General features: G+C 41.2%; 2 protein-coding genes across 2 annotated transcripts in view; both read right to left on the reverse strand.

Moving 5' to 3' along the window:
- Positions 1 to 380: 380 nt before the first annotated feature.
- LOC117512372 (histone-lysine N-methyltransferase 2D-like) lies at positions 381 to 11,927 on the reverse strand. The gene is made up of 7 exons (XM_034172408.1): positions 11,572 to 11,927; positions 11,328 to 11,464; positions 6,769 to 6,899; positions 2,688 to 2,973; positions 2,416 to 2,489; positions 2,214 to 2,322; positions 381 to 2,100 (listed from the first exon to the last, which is right to left on the reverse strand). Exons 1-7 carry the CDS (start codon positions 11,798 to 11,800, stop codon positions 2,008 to 2,010), a joined length of 1,059 nt encoding a protein of 352 aa, XP_034028299.1. The 5' UTR covers positions 11,801 to 11,927; the 3' UTR covers positions 381 to 2,007.
- A 787-nt stretch (positions 11,928 to 12,714) lies between these two features.
- Positions 12,715 to 18,420, reverse strand: part of kmt2d (lysine (K)-specific methyltransferase 2D) — a 130,320-nt gene continuing 124,614 nt past the window's right edge. Inside the window, exons 43-49 of the mRNA XM_034172406.1 lie at positions 17,582 to 17,702; positions 15,806 to 15,887; positions 15,547 to 15,719; positions 15,016 to 15,140; positions 14,780 to 14,906; positions 13,026 to 13,147; positions 12,715 to 12,907 (exon numbers count right to left, since the gene is read on the reverse strand). Of these exons, the coding sequence (XP_034028297.1) occupies positions 12,854 to 12,907; positions 13,026 to 13,147; positions 14,780 to 14,906; positions 15,016 to 15,140; positions 15,547 to 15,719; positions 15,806 to 15,887; positions 17,582 to 17,702 (804 nt within the window). The 3' untranslated portion in view covers positions 12,715 to 12,853. The remainder of the gene's footprint in view (positions 12,908 to 13,025; positions 13,148 to 14,779; positions 14,907 to 15,015; positions 15,141 to 15,546; positions 15,720 to 15,805; positions 15,888 to 17,581; positions 17,703 to 18,420) is intronic.

The raw sequence follows: 18,420 nt of genomic DNA on the forward strand, positions 1-18,420 counted from the left end.
CAAGCAGTAGGATAAATTAAAAAAAATAAACACGAACAATCTTATATAAATACAAATGCTATGCACCATTGTTCTGCTTTATGCAATAAATGATTTTTTTGTATGTCTAATTAACAACTCTCCACATAAATCCGTTCACACTTTTTTTTTGTTTTTATTTATTTTAAATTACCTCAGCTTCTTGTCCCAACTGATTGGAGAAGCCCAAACATTCTTACACTCATTTTAGCAAACATCTCTCTCTCTGAGAGCATCTCAGAGCTTATAGCAAAAACACTAATAGAAAAACAGGTCAATGCAAAACACTCTGGTTCATATACATAAAGATATTAGTTTGCCATTTTACATATATTTATATTTATGTACAGTTTTATCTTTGTTAAAATGATATCCAGTGGTTGATTTTTTTTTTTCTTTTCAGTTTTATTTCTCTACACTGACTTTGATTACAAAGGGGCTGGATAAAGAGCTTTGCTGTCCCCTAATGCATATACTTATATACAGTTTGTACAATTTTGCATTTTTAAATCATGTGAGGTCTTAGGTTCAGGGGGAAGGAGGAGACAGAGGAGTACGGGAAGGCGGAGTTTTAGAAAAAGCTCCCTTTAAAGACTAATTCTTCTTACATATAATGAAAAGAAATGCCCTTTTGTCCAATAAGTCTTTCCCTGCCACGAGTTGAGCCTCAAGGACAGTACGACCACCAGAGAAGCACAGTACAGGGGAAGCAGGAACACCATGGGCTGCGTTCTCCGGCAGAGGAAGACTTACTACAGTAAAAGTTTAACAGTCCATGAAATACTATAGAGGAAGAGGCGTGATTCAGACAGCCGAGCTTTGAAGAGTGAAGTCGTCAGGGAATAAAAGCATTAAATGGGACAGTAGTCACATCCACTGGTGACTTTTCACCAAGTGGAACTTCAATGCACAAAGCAACAAGCTAATGTGTAGTTTGTCCAAGACTTGGCTGTGATCTGCCATTCACACACACATATCATTTCCAGCAACTCATCATGTGGATGTTGTTGTGCTTTGACACTGCTAATAGCACAGTTTTTTAGATGCATGAATTTAAAAATAAAATAAAAAGCTACATCAAAATCCAGGTTGATTTGGTGGCACACAGGACTAAGCTTCTGATTGTGATTTTAATGCAATATATCAAAACTGTCATATATTTACTCTGTATAAATAAGAATTATGTTGGCTCATAGTAAATCATCATCAGCATATAGAGCAAACCTGCTGCTTAAGATTCCCTGCTTGTCCGAGAAGGCTAAGCCCATAAAAACACCCCCGCCCTTTCCACAGTAGCAGTTAACAGTTTTTATACAAAGCAGTCACTTCCCGCTAAATCAGTGAGGTAGACTGGGTCCAACTAACCCATCTTGGGGCTACAAACACAACAACAGGTGCCTGTGGAGCCACACATCATCAGCATCTTATATTTTATATTTACTTACATCTTTCCATCATTTGTAATTCTTACACAGAGCCACACCAAGATTGTCTAGCGAGCCAAGATCCGCATTGTCTTCGTTGATGACTTGAAGGGAAAGTGCCTTTCCTGGGAGGTGTGGTGGGAAATAGGTCCGACTTAAAACATAAAAATGTGTTATTAGTTCATACTTCGTATTTTTTAAATGGCTTTTCATTGCAGCTCCAGCTGAGCTTTACTTTATGTGTCCTGGTATTAGATAGTGTCTGAATCATTTGGTAGATGTTGAGGATTGTTTTCCAGCTTATTGACAGCAGTGGGAGGGGGAGGGGTTTGTGTCTGGCTGAGGGAACGGGCAATTCACTGCTGTTGGTGCATGTGGTAGGTTAATGCTCTTCAAACCTTTGGCTACAGGTATCACACTTTAGTCGTTCATGAATGGAGGCTGTTCGTCCTCCACATCGTTCAGAACAGCTTATGCACTGGCTATGTAGAATTCAAAGGCTTTAGCGCAGAAGCGCTGTGGCACAAGTGACAGGGCAATTTTTACTCATTTTACGCTCTCCCCATTAGTTCATCCACTTGCGGCAATTCCAGGCTCCACAATGGCAAGGGATCTTGTGCTGATCATCCTCAAAATCAAACTGGTAGTCGTATGTCAGCTGAAATAATGAAGACAAAATTATAAAATAAAATAGCTGAGCTCTTAAGTTGGTACACATGGAATAGTTAAAAGTGTGTCAATCTATTTCTGTTAGTGTTACTGCAACTGTACCTCTTCTCCTTTGGGGATTCTGCGACTGGAAATGATGATAATTTTGTCTTCCTTGTCGAATGTTACCACCTCTGCCACGCAGTTAGGAGCACAAGAATGGTTGACGTAGCTGGAAAGGTAAACGGGGCGGTGCAGGAAGAAGGTTAGCTACGTGTCGTGATCAATCACCAAGGGCTTTCTGAGGACAGCCAATCACACTCACCGAGCTGGGCCGCCTGTCAGTGTGGCATCAATCACTTGCTCGTTGTTTATTCGGAACATGTAGATCCCACGGTTCTGAATTAAAAGACAAACAGGCTGGTAAAGAATTTTGCTGAGTAAAACATTACAGCTGCAGCAGCCTTAAAAAGTAACATTAAGTGTGTCTGGATGGTAAAAACAAATTCGTCCTCTGGAGAATAATTAAAGTCATCTGTCTAACTTTTACTCTGGAGAATTTTTCAAAGTTTGCTCAAAGATATTCTTGTGCATTACCTGGGACTCATAGATCTTCTCACGGCGATTGGCCACCTCATTGCGTATGACGGTACCAATGTATTCAATCACCATTGTGTGCTTCTCCAGGTCTTTGGCAGCATACAGACCCAAGCCTTGAATTCGAGAACGTGCGAGATACACATTGTTCTTCCACTCAGTCTTCAGACGGCGGTATTGGGAAGACTTTGAGTGGACAAACTGCTTGCTGTATGGCGTGTTGAGCTCGCCAGTAAAGGTACTCTGGTAGGCCTTTGACATGCTGGTACTGTTTAGGGTGTGAGGCCTTAAAAGAAAAAACAAAAAAATAATTATGTCCTCTGGTAGATGCATTTGGAATGTGGCAAACTTAAAATTGGCCATGTCATATTTTTAAATAATTATATTAAATCACAATATGAACAGTATCAGTGAATAAAAAAATGAAAAGAAATGTAGCTAAGCTGATCCAAGTTTCTAACTAACTGTCTAATGTGAAGGGAACAATATCAAAAGTCAACTCTGGTCAGTTACACAGCTGAACAATATAAGCTTTGGACCACTTCTGTATCCATACTGGAGATATCCTCAAAAATGGAAACTTTATTTTTGACAAATCTGACCTTTGACAGATATGGAGACTCTCACCTAAGCAACACCACTACTAAATTTGGTGAAAATCTGATCTCCAGTTTCTGAGCTTTTTTGTCAGACATGAGTGATTAAAGTATCCTGCGCTATAGCCAGGGTGCACAGTAACAAGTTATGCCTTAAATGTCTAAAATGAGACATTTTATCTTTGCCCTGAAATTGTCTTCTATGCACAAATCAATGTTGATGGTGCTGAGCAACTGAAAAACGCAAATCTGTTCACACAGTTTCCAAACACAAAAATCTCTCCAAACACACACACAAAAAAGCTCTGGTTACATTAACAGCAAACAAGAGCATCACCAGCATCTTGCCGTTTTGACAAGATTCATTTTCTTCTCACATTTATCATCATTGCTGGGGACACCATTTGTGTGGCCAAATAAACTTTGATAACTCGATTCTTGATAGCATTTCAGAATCAAAGTCATGTTTGGACCTATGGCCCATTCTTGGGCCAACTGTGCTGGAAATTGTTAATCTCTTACTAATTTCTGGATCTGATCCTAAATGTTTCAAATCTGCATTGATTAAACCATTGCTTAAGAAATCTAATCTTCACCCTGGTGTACTGAAAAATTATAGGCCGATATCAAATCTATCATTTTGCTCTAAAATTCTGGAAAAAGATGTTTCACAGCAGCTCGGGGACCACCTTACTGAGAATAATCTTTTTGAGCCATTGCTGTCTGCTTTTAGAAAATATCATTCCACAGAGACAGCGCTCAATAAAGCAGTGAATGACCTTTTGGTTACAATGGATTCGGACACCACCATGGTTCTGATGCTGTTAGATCGTAGTGCTGCGTTTGATACCGTGGATCATCATATTTTACTCGACAGGCTGGAGAATCACTTTGGGATTACTGTAAGTGCCTTTGCGTGGTTGACGTCATACCTGTCCAGTAGTTCTCATTGTGTTTCGTACAATAACACTACCTGTAATCTTAGTGACATGAAATTTGGGGTTCCACAGGGATCTGTCTTAGACCCCCTGCTTTTCTCCCTTTATATAGCACCTCTTGGGCATATACTGCGGCATTTTGGGATTGCCTTTCATTGCTATGCTGAAGATACTCAATAGTACATGCCGATAACGACTGGTAATCTCACTCACATAAAATCCTTAGGAGATTGCCTTGCATCAGTAAGAAGCTGGATGTCCACTAACTTCCTGCTTTTAAATTCTGATAAGACTGAAATGATGGTTCTTGGTCCAGCAAGACATCGGCACCAATTTGACCAGCTAGTGCCTGGCCTGGGTTCATGTGTCATACATCATACACAAGGAACCTTGTGGTGATTTTTGATCCTACGTTGTCTTTTGACTTCCACATTAGAGATATTACGAGGACTGCTTTCTTCCATCTGTGAAATACAGCGAAGATTCGTCCCATCCTGTCTATGGCTGATGCCGAGACCCTGTTTCATGCATTTGTCTCTTCTAGACTGGATTATTGCAACATTTTATTTTCCGAGTTGCTGCAGTCCAGAATCAGGTGTCTTCAATTGGTTCAAAATCCTGGAATCTCTTCCCTGGCTTCCCGTTTCTGCAAGATCAGATTTTAAGGTCCTGCTACTGGCCTATAAAACTGTTTACAGACTGGCACTGTCCTATTTGGCTGATCTACTTAAACCCTTCATACCGGCCTGGGCTTTGTGTTCAAAGGACGCAGGCTTACTTTGTGTACCAAGGTTGAATAAAAAGTCTGCGGGAAATAGAGCCTTCTCTTATCATGCCCCGGTCCTGTGGAATGCTCTCCCTGCGTTAGTGAGGCAGTCAGAGTCTGTTGAGACTTTTAAGTCACGACTGAAGATGCATTTGTTTTCCATTTTATATGATTAACATATTGTTTTACGATGCTTTTTATTCTTTTTACTTTTTTATTATGCTTTTAATCTTTTAATTATGCTCTTTGATCTTTTGGTTTAATTTGTTGTTTTCTGTGAAGTGCCTTGAGGCAACGCTGTCGTGATTTGGCGCTCTATAAGTTCAATAAATTGAGGGGGTGGTGGCCAAGTGGTTAATGCGCTTGGCTTCAGTTCAGAAAGCTCCGGGTTCAAATCCCACCCCTGCCACATTTCTCCATGTAATGTGGAGTTGCGTCAGGAAGGACATCCGGCAAAAAACCTGTGCCAATTCAACATGCAGATCCACTTTGGATTTGTTGTGGCGACCCCGAGTGCAAAACAAGGGAGCAGCCGAAGGGACTTACTATCCAGTACTGACGTCAACATTTCGGGGATACTCACAAAGTAAGTGTTGTGCAAAACGACCCTCAAACTTTTTCCACATCAATATCTGACTTCTACGAGCAGGTTAAATATTTATCATATTTTAATTCACATTAATATTTCACACCCATGCCACAGAAGAAATCATAAAATGCAGATTTAGCAGGCTAACATATCACATTTGTATGGAGACATTTTGAAGTAAATTTATCCCAAAGACAGAGTTTGATTATGTGAAATAACTTGAATAACGTCAACTGACAAAGAATTCCGTCAAAAACATGATATAATAAAAATCAAAGACTTACCTGGAGTGTTAATGTTTCCATATAAATGATGATTAAAATAAGTTGGGTCAGCGTTTTGGTGCTTTTGGTCGAACCAGCCCCATATGAATTTATTCCTGATTAACTTTAGTCTCCCACAGGAGAACTTTTCATCCATTTCCTTTGTAGTTTCAACAAGACGCATAGTTCACAGCAAAATCTGTAACAGTCTCTCTCATTCGCTGCTGTGTGGACGAGTGGCGCCAAGTAACATTATCTCCAATCAGGACATGAAAACACAAGACTTAATATCCACAGTGACGTCTCAGAGACGTTTCCAAACAATTTCACAAACATTGTGAAATACAGACCACAGACTAAATCTGACTAAACCCGGATTTTCCGGAAAACTTTCATCACTGAAACCAATACAGTGCATTGCCATCATCTCCTGTTTGAGCATGGAACATTCATGGATTCTGACATATGCAATAAAAATAACCCATAAACGTTCACCACGTAAAACGTGGATTTTCAGGAATACTTTCATCACTGCACAACACTCACAATCAACAAATGAAAGTTACATTCAAACTCCCGCTGACTCAGTGGTTGGACCTCACCACTATAAAAACATTCACCCAGTTCGAAACAATCCATGATATAGGTTTATGTGGTGCCGTGGTGTCATCCACATAGGGATGTGTCAACGTGTGACTGAGCATGTACTCGTCTCACCAATGAAGTACAGGAAGAAAGAAGGGGAGAATATTTTGCTGGAATAGTTTTTTGTCCCCCCCCCCCCCCCCCCCCCAAACATCCCATATTTGCTTTTATGCTGCCACACTAATGAGGAAAAAAAGCATGACAAAACACTGCTGCAGTTTTTTTGAAGGTTAACATTCTATTTCTCTTTCTCCCAGGTGGGAACTGCGGGTTTAAAATAATACCTTTTGCAGTGTGTAGGGACCTTGGGCTCAGAGCGAGCACAGCCTGTGGGATTGATCATGAGAGGAAGCTCCATCAGAGGATGGCGGCCGTAACGAAACTGATAGTTCTGGCAGTTCTCCACTCCAGGCAGCTAAACATAAGAGAAATAACAAATGATGTTAAGGACATGTTTCTGTGTAGGCTCTCAGTTGTCCAGGTGGTTTCCATAGTAGAGAAGCTTGAATCTTCGACTGGACTGGGTTGCTTGACGTGAGGACGTTTCGCTTCAAATCACAGAAGCTTCCTCAACTAAAATTCTTGCTCTGGTTGTCTGACTTCTGTCTTGACTCTTGTAGAGAAGAATAAACCAGAAGCCAACAAAAGCTGGAGTTTTTAACCTAACCAGACCCCTCCTACCGAGAGGCCGACTGCTATAGGCTAGTGACTAAACAATAGCTCTAATTAGCACCTATTGTGCTCTAGTTAGCACTCTCCTAATGATGGGATGGAAGCCTCCCCTGATGGCTCCCTTGACGACTCTCCTGATGACGTGAATGACTCATTACCATGAACAAAAGACTGAAACTGCTTTGACCTGAGTACCCCATTGTAAACAGGGGACAAAGCGTGTCTGAGACCCGCCCCCCGGTTAAGGCTGGGTTTCAACTGTTTTACAAAGAATGCTTCCTTGACACCTCTCTCAAACCATTTCTTCTCTCTGGCTAAGATTTTAACTTTCTTGTCCTCAAACGTGTGGTTAGTGTCTTTCAGGTGGAGATTGCAGACTGAGGTCCACTGGCAACCTCTCTGAGGTGCTGGTATAGCCTCTTGTTTAAAGGTTGCTTAGTCTCACCTATGTAGTGTTCATTACAGTTTTCCTGACATCTGATATAATACACTACATTGCTCTGTTTGTAACTAGGGATCCTGTCCTTAGGGTGAACTAATTTCTGTCTCAAGGTGTTAACCGGTTTAGACAGCACAAAATCCCAGTTTACTTTAAACCTAATTAGAGCTACTGTTTAGTCACTAGCCTATAGCAGTCGGCCTCTCGGTAGGAGGGGTCTGGTTAGGTTAAAAACTCCAGCTTTTGTTGGCTTCTGGTTTATTCTTCTCTACAAGAGTCAAGACACAAGTCAGACTACCAGAGCAAGAATTTTAGCTGAGGAAGCTTCTGTGATTTGAAGCGAAACATCCTCACGTCAAGCAACCCAGTCCAGTCGAAGATTCAAGCTTCTCTACTATGTTAAGGACATCATAGTCTTGGCTCATTGTTATTAAAACATCAGCATTTTAATCCACCCAGGCACATTTCTTGTGCAATTTGCTTCAGTATTACATTGATGCTTCTATGATATAGCAGTATTACATCAAATCATCATGTAGTAGTGTATGGCTTGATAGATCTCAGCAATCTCACAATTCCATTTCAAGTTACAATGCATATAAGTTTTTAAAAGGTGCTGGTGAGGCCATGGAGAAGGAAGACACAACAATGAGAGTGGAGAGCTGCGAGATGACACAGGTGATCAGCTGAACAAGCCTCACTGTCCCATTGTGTGGCTGCAGAAAAAAAAAACTCCAAATTGAAGAACATTTGTGCGGCGTAGCTCAGAACTATTAGGTTTTGTTTTTTCCTCATAAATGTTTCGAGGGGTACAACCCCAATTTCAATGAAGCTGGGACGTTATGTAAAATGTAAATAAAAACACAATACAATGATGTGCAAATTCTCTTCAACCTATATTCAATTGAATACACCACAAAGACAAGATATTATTTAGTTCGTAACATACCAGTGGGTCAGTTCTTGCGAGTTAGAAGAAACTGTACTCCTATCAGACTTCATGTCAAAAGCAGCCTATCTAGCAACTCTGTTTGAACAACGTGGTTATAGTAAAATTGATATCGGTAAAGCATGGGACAGAGCTCTAAATACTGATCGTGCCTCTTTACTTAAGAAAAAAATCAAAATCTTCAACATCTAAATTGTTTTTTTCTACCTGCTATACTCCATTTGCAGGAAGAATAAAAAACATAATTTATAAATATTGGCACATTTTGAAGAGTGATCCCACACTTAAAGACATCTGTGCTGAACCGCCTAAATTTATACTGAGACGTGCCCGAAATATTCGTGATAGACTTGTTCATTCAGATATGATCATTCCCGTCTCAACTGCCTGGCCCTCTAGCCCACCAAAAGGCTTCTTCAGATGTGGTAATTCTGCACATTGTTCAAATTCCACTAATGCTTCATGTTTCTCTCATCCTCGCACTGGTAAGCAATGTCCTATTTCTTCATTTATCAACTGTAATACTACTCATGTAGTATATATTTTAAAATGCCCTTGTGGATTGGCATATGTTGGCCAAACAAAATGTCAACTTAAATTACGGATAGCTGAACAAAAAACAGCAATCCGTACTCAGAATTTAACATATGCCATGGCAAGGCACTATAAACAGGCCGGTCATGGCTCGCCAGCGTCTTTAAAATTTTGGGGGATTGAGAGAATCATAGCTCCACCCAGAGGTGGTAATATTATTAAAAAACTCTTATGTAGAGAAGCATTTTGTATTTACACTTTAGGCACTTTGGAACCTTTTGGTTTGAATGAAGATCTAAAATTTACTTGTTTTCTTTAATAATTGTTTTTTAGTCTGGTTTTAGTTTTGTGTGTTTTGGGACAGTATGTTTCTAATCATGAATTGATTACTAATTGAGTGAGTGTTGTGTCTGACGGATGGTCATGCCCCTTTGGAAGCATCAGGACACCTGCTTCTTATTAGTATTTAAGCTGTACCATCTCTGTCTTTGCAGGACTCTGAGGACGATGTGACTCTCACATCGAAACGTTAGTCCCGTGTACATTTTTGTTTTCAGCACCTTATTAAATTTTCTGGCACTTATTTCTGTGTTGCACCAGTTATTTTTTTCTCTTTTACAAGCTATTTACTGTTCAAACTGATAAACGTTATTGTTTTTGTGTAAATATTTGTTCATTTTGAAATGGAAGCCTGCAACACGTTTCAAAAAAGTTGGGACAGTGGTATGTTTAACACTGTGTTACATCACCTTTCCTTCTCACAACACTTAAGCATTTGGGAACTGAGGACAGTAATTGTGAGTGTCATGAATGGGTATAAACAGAGCATCCCCAAAAAGCTCAGCCATTCACAAGCAAAGGGGTGAGGATCACTAATTGTGAACAACTGCATGAAAAAAAAAATAGTCAAACAGTTTAAGAACAGTGTTTCTCAATGTTCAATTGCAAGGAATTTAGGGATTCCATCATCTACAGTCCATAATATAATCAGAAGATTCAGAGAAACTGGAGAAACGTAAGGCAGCAAGGTTGAAAACCAACAGTGAATGCCCGTGACCTTCAATCCCTCAGGCGACACTGCATTAAAAACCAACATCATTGTGTAAAGGAACTTACCGCGTGGGCTCAGGAGCACTTCAGAAAACCATTGTCAGTTAACACAGTTCGTTGCTACATCTACAAGTGCAAGTTAAAACTCTACAATGCAAAGCGAAAGCCATACATCAACAACATCCAGAAATGCCGCCACCTTCTCTGGGCCCAAGTTCATTTGAAATGGACAGACGCAAAGTGGAAAAGTGTGCTGTGGTCTGATGAGTCCACATTTCAGATTGTTTTTGGAAATCATGGATGTCGTGAGGGAAAAAACACCATCCAGATTGTTACCAGCACAAAGTTCAAAAGCCAGCATCTGTGATGGTATGGGGGTGTGTTAGTGCCCATGGCATGGGTAACTTACACATCTGTGATGGCACCATCAATGCTGAACGGTACATCCAGGTTTTGGAGCAACACATGCTGCCATCCAAGCAACATCTTTTTCAGGGACATCTCTGCTTATTTCAGCAAGACAATGCCAACCCACATTCTGCACGTGTTACAACAGTGTGGCTTCGCAGTAAAAGAGTGCGGGTACTCAACTGGTCTGGCTGCAGTCCAGACCTGTCGCCCATTGAAAATGTGTGGCGCATTGTGAAGCGCAAAATATGACAATGGAGACCCCGGACTGTTGAACAACTGAAGTCATACATCAAGCAAGAATGGGAAAGAATTCCACCTACAAAGCTTCAACAATTACTGTCCTCAGTTCCCAAACACTTATTGAGTGTTGTTAGAAGGAAAGGTGATGTAACACAGTGGTAAACATACCACTGTCCCAGCTTTTTTGAAACGTGTTGCAGGCATCCATTTCAAAGTGAGCAAATATTTGCTAAAAAACAATAAAGTTTATCAGTTTGAACATTAAATATCTTGTCTTTGTGTGTTATCAATTCATATAGGTTGAAGAGGATTTGCAAATCATTGCAATCATCTGTTCACACACATTCACATAAAAATATGTCATCTCTCATGAAACAATTTCTCAGTGTTTTCTTATAACAATCAGATTTCCATCAATTGGTGATGTGCAGTCATGTGCAGTTCTAAATTTTAGATGAGATATTTTTAAAAATATCCACTCTGACCTTTGGTCAGTTTTATTTTAAAACTGAGAACAAAGCGCAGTTACGATTCCTCCAAATTCTTACCGACTCTGTGATGCGCATAACGGCATGAACCGTAAGGCCGTACATCTCCTCTCCTTTCACGTGTTCAGTGAACAGCTTCAACATGGATGACTCCTCTCGCAGTTTAGCCACCTGCTGAACCACACAGTTCCAGATCCCTGAAGATGATGGGAAGACAAACACAGGAATAAGACAGGTATTTCAAAATCTACACACAGTACTGAAGAACACCATTTAACATGGTGGGACAATCCTAAGGTCATACCTTCTGGACTGGTGTCATGGTAGTGTAAATCCTCCATGCCATGTTCCAGAACGCGCACTTCAAACAAGGGTTGACTGTCACGCTCACTGATTCGACAGCGGTAGCGACAGCGTTTGTTGGGAACCCGAGTGCTCCAATAGATGCGTGTGGCCTCATAGCCAACAGGGAAGATGGCAGTCGGCGAGTGGAAGTGTGCCATCTGGGAGGGAAAGCAGCTGGCCAATGGCATGAAAGATGAGGCCACCAACACGAAACAGGTGGATTCGATCACCTCGTTGTAAGATACTGGCAATCTGTTTCACCTCATCCCGCTCGATGTAGACACGACGTAAGACAGCAAACGTGCTCAGTTCCTCTTCACTGGGGCCCTTCAGCTTGTGTTGGGTGCACAACATGGTCTTATCTTTAAAGAACATACAGCGTGCACGAATCGCACAGGCAAAATGATAGACATTGGGACAACGTAGTCTGTTGCAGCTGTTGGTGGCTCCTGTTTTTTGGCAGTAAGCGCATCGAGTGCACAGCCCACGACGCAGCGCCACCTCCACATTGATAAGCGCACCACCCTGCGTTTCATACACCTCTGTGGACCACAAAGCACAATTGAGATGCACCCATAAGTCCACATCAATATTTAGCAAGCGGGCCGGTCCATCGGTGGCTCCATCACCTTCCTCATGGCAAAAGCAACATTTGCGTTTGTCCCGAGGCAACTTTTCTGGTCGTAGGGTAATGCGGAGGCGTTCCATTAGCTCGGACACCTCACGGCTGCTCTCCTTTTTAGACCCACCCTTGCGTATTGAAATGACAATCTGAAGACGCTTCCATCGAACCCCCTTCCACTTTTTAATTTTGGGGTGGATCACTTCCTCATCAGGTGAGAGAGGCCTGTGTGGCTTGATGACTTTGGGTGAAGAATCTATTGTGAATGGAGAATTTTTGGGTGGGTGTTCAAGATCACGTGCTGTATCCATTTGCTCCTCTGCAAGATTCTGGGCATCTTCAGCAGAAGCAGCATGATCAGGAACCGACTCAATGACCGATTCTGGAGCTGCTACCTCAGCTCTTGTACCATCAGATGTCTGAATATCATTGGTCAAAACTGCATCCTGTTCAGGTTCAGTGTTGATCAGGACCATAGGAGGGCTAGAGGGAGAAGATGGTGATTTTTTGGAAGGTTCAGTTTGATCCAGAGCAGATGGTGAAGGATGTGGAGGGGATGGTGATGGTGGAGGAGATTCTTCCACAGGTATAATTGGAAGGTGACGCACATCCAAGTCATTTACATTGGTGGTGTAGCAATGCTGCACTGGTTTCTCATCATTCTCTGAAATTCCTGAGAGAAAATTCACAAAGGAGAATTATGCTTCCAACAAACTGCAGATAATTCAATGAAAGTATACCAAAGACATCAACAATTTAAACCACTCCAGAAGAGACTTGTACTGACTGACCTGTTTGATCAGTGACAGAATATCCACTTGTTTCTTCAGTGTACATCCTGGTAGAGACACATCTAACTGTCTCAGCCATTCATCTGGGTTGGGTGATGCATCGTCCTTTAAAGACACAGCCCCTGGTGATCGTGGAAATGTAAACAGTGTAATTTAATCAATTTGTTCTTGTGTCCAACTTTCAGGACACACACACTGAAGAGACTCATGGAGTCTCAAAGAAGAAGAGGAAAAAGAAGGAAAAAGAAGGAAGAAAGGGAAAGAAGAAGAAGAGTATCTGCCCTGTAACATTTTCTTCCATGTTTGTTTAAAATCTTATTTTAAATGGTTTCAAATATTCAAAGTAAATTTAACATAAAACAAAGGCAAACTGTTTAAACACAAAATTCAGGTAAGAAATGATAATTATATTTGTTGAAACAAAACCATTCACCACCATTTACATCACCCATGTGAAAAATTTATTACCCATCAAACTTAATGGCTGGTTAAACCAAATTTACTGACAACTGCAGAATTGTTTTTCACATGATGGTGGAATTTTAGTCCAGGCTTATCTGCAAAACTGACTTAGCTCAGCCACAGTAGAGGGTTTTCAGCATGAACTACTTAAGATCTTGCCACAGTATGTCAATGTGATTCATGTCAGCACTTTCTTTGACAAAGCCACTTCAGAGCTCAACTTAGATCTTTTTGTTGTTGTTGTTGGTTGTTGCTGTGCAACCAACACGCACTTGAGCTTCAACTCACTGGCTGATGAGGGAGCATGTTCTTTCAGTATTTTGTGGTACAGAGCAGAGTTTATATGATTCTCCAGGGTCTCTCTGCGGTAGCTGACCAGTTTCTAAGACTTTTTTTTTTCTTTTCAAATTTAAAACACTGGAAGGATCCCAAAAAGAAAACAGATTTGTAATTTTTTGCTTTAATAAACTATTAAACTCCCGATCCTTAATATAACTCCTGATCCTTAATAGAGCATGACAGACATTCGTTGGGTTCCTGTGATGGTTCTGTTAGAAAAATTGCCCAATAAAGCCCGGAACAATATTCTCACCGTACCTAATGGTTCATAATAATTCACCAGTGACACGTGCCATTAATCGTAACACGTGGTAACAGGTCACAACAGTTCCTTAGGACACCTGACGCCTCTGCCCGAATCATCGCATTTTTGATCAGCGGCCAAGAATGTATACTTCGTGACATTCGTGACTTGTCGTTACGTGTAAATGCAGCATTATTGGAAACTATAAGCATAGGCAAATGGCTACCTTTGTCATGTTAGCCCTCTCTTTAACAACAAAGACTTGATGTGACAGGGTGACATAAGAAAACACCCTAAACCCCACTGAAACCTGAATATTAAAATGATTTCGGAAGTAAGGTAGCGGAGTTACAATATAATAAACCCTTTTTTGTTTTTGTTATGCATGTTTGACTTTTCTTTATTTATGCTTTATTTGAACTTTGTTATCATAAGAATGGCCTAAGCACTTGGTCACTCGTGAGTCTGGTCAGCTTTGGGTTTCTTCCTCAAGAAATACTTGAGGGAGTTTTCCATATTACTGTTGTTTATGTGCTTGCTGAGGGGCTGTTGGTATGGTTAGACCTTACTCTTCTGATATGACTTGGGACATCAAAGTACTTGTGTTGTGTTTTGGTGCTATATAAGTACATTTATTGAATGTTACACATCCAACCAAACCTGGACATCAGTAAAACTTAAATGAACACTAATCCAAAAATGCAAGCACCTGATTGGTCACATCCTTTTCCAGGCCCGTTCATTCCAACCATGTCAGGTGGGAACGTCACCTCATAAGAGCCTGGCATCCTAATGTTAAGCAGCTGGGCCATGGCCATCATGACATGGTTTAATTTCTGAGAAGGGGATTAAAAAAAAAAAGAAAAAAAAAGAGTAAAAGTTAGTTTTGTCAACTTTTCAAGAAGTGTAATATGTATAGTGATACAGCAAACACTTCATTATTACCTTGGCTGCAGCAGAAGACATTGTGAAAGTAACGGACACCTCATTGCTCTTGGCTATGGTCAAGTTGTTGGCTGTGGAGACTATACGGCTGTCAGTAGCTTCAAATGATTTGTTTTCTGGGAATGCTGCATAAACAACAAAATGGCAGCTTAGCAAACAGTTTGCAAAAACTGACTACTTTTAATATGGCAACATGTGTGTGTGTGTGTGTGTGTATAATGTATATATGTTATTTCACAAAAATACCAAATAAAGAAAAGTGCTTCTATCCCAGCAGACACTGAGCAGCTATAGAAACACTTTATTTGGTATTTTTCTGAAACCACACACACACACACACACACACACACACACACACACACACACACACACACACACACACACACACACACACACACACACACACGTATAGATACAGCTGATTAAACAAGAACACACTCAACGCAATTACTCAAAAAAAAAAAAAAAAGAGAAAAGAAACACCTTATGAAAATGAGAAATGCTGCTGTTTTTGGAATGTCTATTCTGTACCTGGAATAGCAGAGCGAGGTATGACTGGGATAATGGGAGATATTGCTCTCTCAGTCTCCTCCTCTTTGGGTTCTCTGAGGTGAGGGAAACGTGATGTCTCGTCACCGAGGTTACTCTCAGGGGATGATGCTGGAATGATGCTTTCTGGAGCATCCTCATCATCACTTTCCATCCTATCAAAATTAATAAATGAATCAAATTATGAGTTTATAAAGACTGCTCAGATTTACACTGGACTGAGATAGGAATGTCACTGTACCTGATGTCCTCGTTATGGTTATGTGGTGGAGTGGGCAGAGCCGCTAGAATATCTACACTCTTCACCTCCTCTATAACAGCATCTACAGAAAGAAAGACTATTAATGAATCAACTGTAACAGCAAATGGATTTCATTTGGGAAGTGCCCTTGCATGGCTGACGTCATACTTGACCAGTCGTTCTCACTGTGTTTTGTACAGTAACACTACCTCTAACCTTAGTGACATGAAATTTGGGGTTCCACAGGGGTCTGTCTTAGGCCCCTTGCTTTTCTCCCTTTATATAGCACCCCTTGGGCACATATTGCGGCGTTTTGGGATTACCTTTCACTGCTATGCAGATGATACTGTTATACACGCCGATAACTGCTAGTAATCTCGTTCACATAAAATCCTTAGAAGATTGCCTTGCAGCAGTGAGAAGTTGGATGTCTAGAAACTTCCTACTTTTAAACTCTGATAAGACTGAAATGATGGTTCTTGGTCCAGTGAGACATCGGCATCAATTTGACCAGTTAACGCTCAGCCTCGGCTCGTGTGTCATACATTACACTGACAAAGTGAGGAACCTTGCGGTAATTTTTGATCCTTCGTTGTCCTTTGGCCTCCACATTAGAAATATTACTAGGACTGCTTTCTTCCACCTGCGAAATATAGCGAAGATTTGTCCCATCCTGTCTTTGGCTGATGCTGAGACCCTGAACCATGCATTTGTCTCTTCTAGATTGGACTACTGCAATGTTCTATTTTCTGGTTTACCGCAGTCTACCATTAAGGCTCTCCAATTGGTTCAAAATGCTGCAGCCAGACTTTTGACACGAAGCAGAAAGTTTGGCCACATTACACCCATTTTAGCATCCCTTCACTGGCTTCCTGTCCCAGTGAGATCAGATTTTAAGGTTCTGCTACTAACCTATAAAATTATTCATGGACTGGCACCTCCCTACCTAACTGACCTAATTAAACCTTACGTACCGGCCCAGGCTTTACGTTCTCAGGGTGCAGGACTACTTTGTGTCCCTAAGGTGAATAAGAAGTCTGCGGGTCACAGAGCTTTCTCTTATCGTGCCCCCGTTCTGTGGAATGATCTCCCTGCGTCAATAAAACAGTCAGATTCGGCAGAGACTTTCAAGTCCAGACTTAAGACGCACTTATTTTCCCTTTCATATGGCTAGCATACTGGTACAGTTTTGTTTTACGCTTTTTACTCTTTTAATTCATTTATTAGTAATTGGAGCGGGCCGCGACCTCAACTTTACCTAAATTCTGGGTCTTTTAGTGAAGTTTAGGGCTAGTGGCCGGCGATCACCTTAGTATTTCTCTGTTTTTCTTGTTGTTTAATGCTGGTAAATTATACAGTATTTTTTTTTTTTGTCTTTCTGATGCCTGATTCTGTTTTTTCCTCTCTGTTTAAGGTGCAGCTCCATCCAGAGATGGGCGTTGTGTTTGTGTTGGTGATCCTCCTGTCCTGTGCTCCAATAGCATTTTCTTGTATATTCGTCGGTGAATTGTTCTGTAATTTATGTTTGTAGCATGGCCCAAGCAGAGGGTCACCCGTTTGAGTCTGGTCTGCTTGAGGTTTCTTCCTCAGAGGGAGTTTTTCCTTACCACTGTTGCTCTGGGGGTTGGTAAGGTTAGACCTTACCTGTGTGAAGCGCTTTGAGGCAACTCTGTTGTGATTTGGCGCTATATAAATGAAAGTAAATTGAAATTGAAATATAAAATGCTCACACACTCATTCATTGTTTACCTACTGGCCCATGTGTGGGCTACTTGCCTTTCCGACTCTCAGGCAACTCCTCCCCAGCTGTCACACCATTGAGAATTTTATGCTGTACTGAAGGTGGAGGTGTAGGTGGCAGGGAGGATGGAGGTGTTGGTGGGTTGCTGAGGTTACTCTATGAAGACACACAATATCAAAATCAATTCTGAGCCTGACTGTGTCATCCACTTCCACTTTTTTTTTTGCTAGTTTGGGAGCTCCTCCAACTCTGGTGTGACATATACTCAACAAAAATATAAACGCAACACTTTTGGTTTTGCTCCCATTTTGTATGAGATGAACTCAAGATCTAAACTTTTTCCACATACACAATATCACCATTTCCCTCTAATATTGTTCACAAACCAGTTGAAATCTGTGATAGTGAGCACTTCTCCTTTGCTGAGATAATCCATCCCACCTCACAGGTGTGCCATACCAAGATGCTGATTAGACACCATGATTAGTGCACAGGTGTGCCTTAGACTGCCCACAATAAAAGGCCACTCTGAAAGGTGCAGTTTTGTTTATTGGGGGGGATACCAGTCAGTATCTGGTGTGACCACCATTTGCCTCATGCAGTGCAACACATCTCCTTCGCATCATCCGTGAAGAGAACACCTCTCCAACGTGCCAAACGCCAGCGAATGTGAGCATTTGCCCACTCAGGTCGGTTACGACGACGAACTGGAGTCAGGTCGAGACCCCGATGAGGACGACGAGCATGCAGATGAGCTTCCCTGAGACGTTTCTGACAGTTTGTGCAGAAATTCTTTGGTTATGCAAACCGATTGTTTCAGCAGCTGTCCGAGTGGCTGGTCTCAGACGATCTTGGAGGTGAACATGCTGGATGT

This window comes from Thalassophryne amazonica, chromosome 6 (genome assembly GCF_902500255.1).
Source record: "Thalassophryne amazonica chromosome 6, fThaAma1.1, whole genome shotgun sequence".
Taxonomy (NCBI): domain Eukaryota; kingdom Metazoa; phylum Chordata; class Actinopteri; order Batrachoidiformes; family Batrachoididae; genus Thalassophryne; species Thalassophryne amazonica.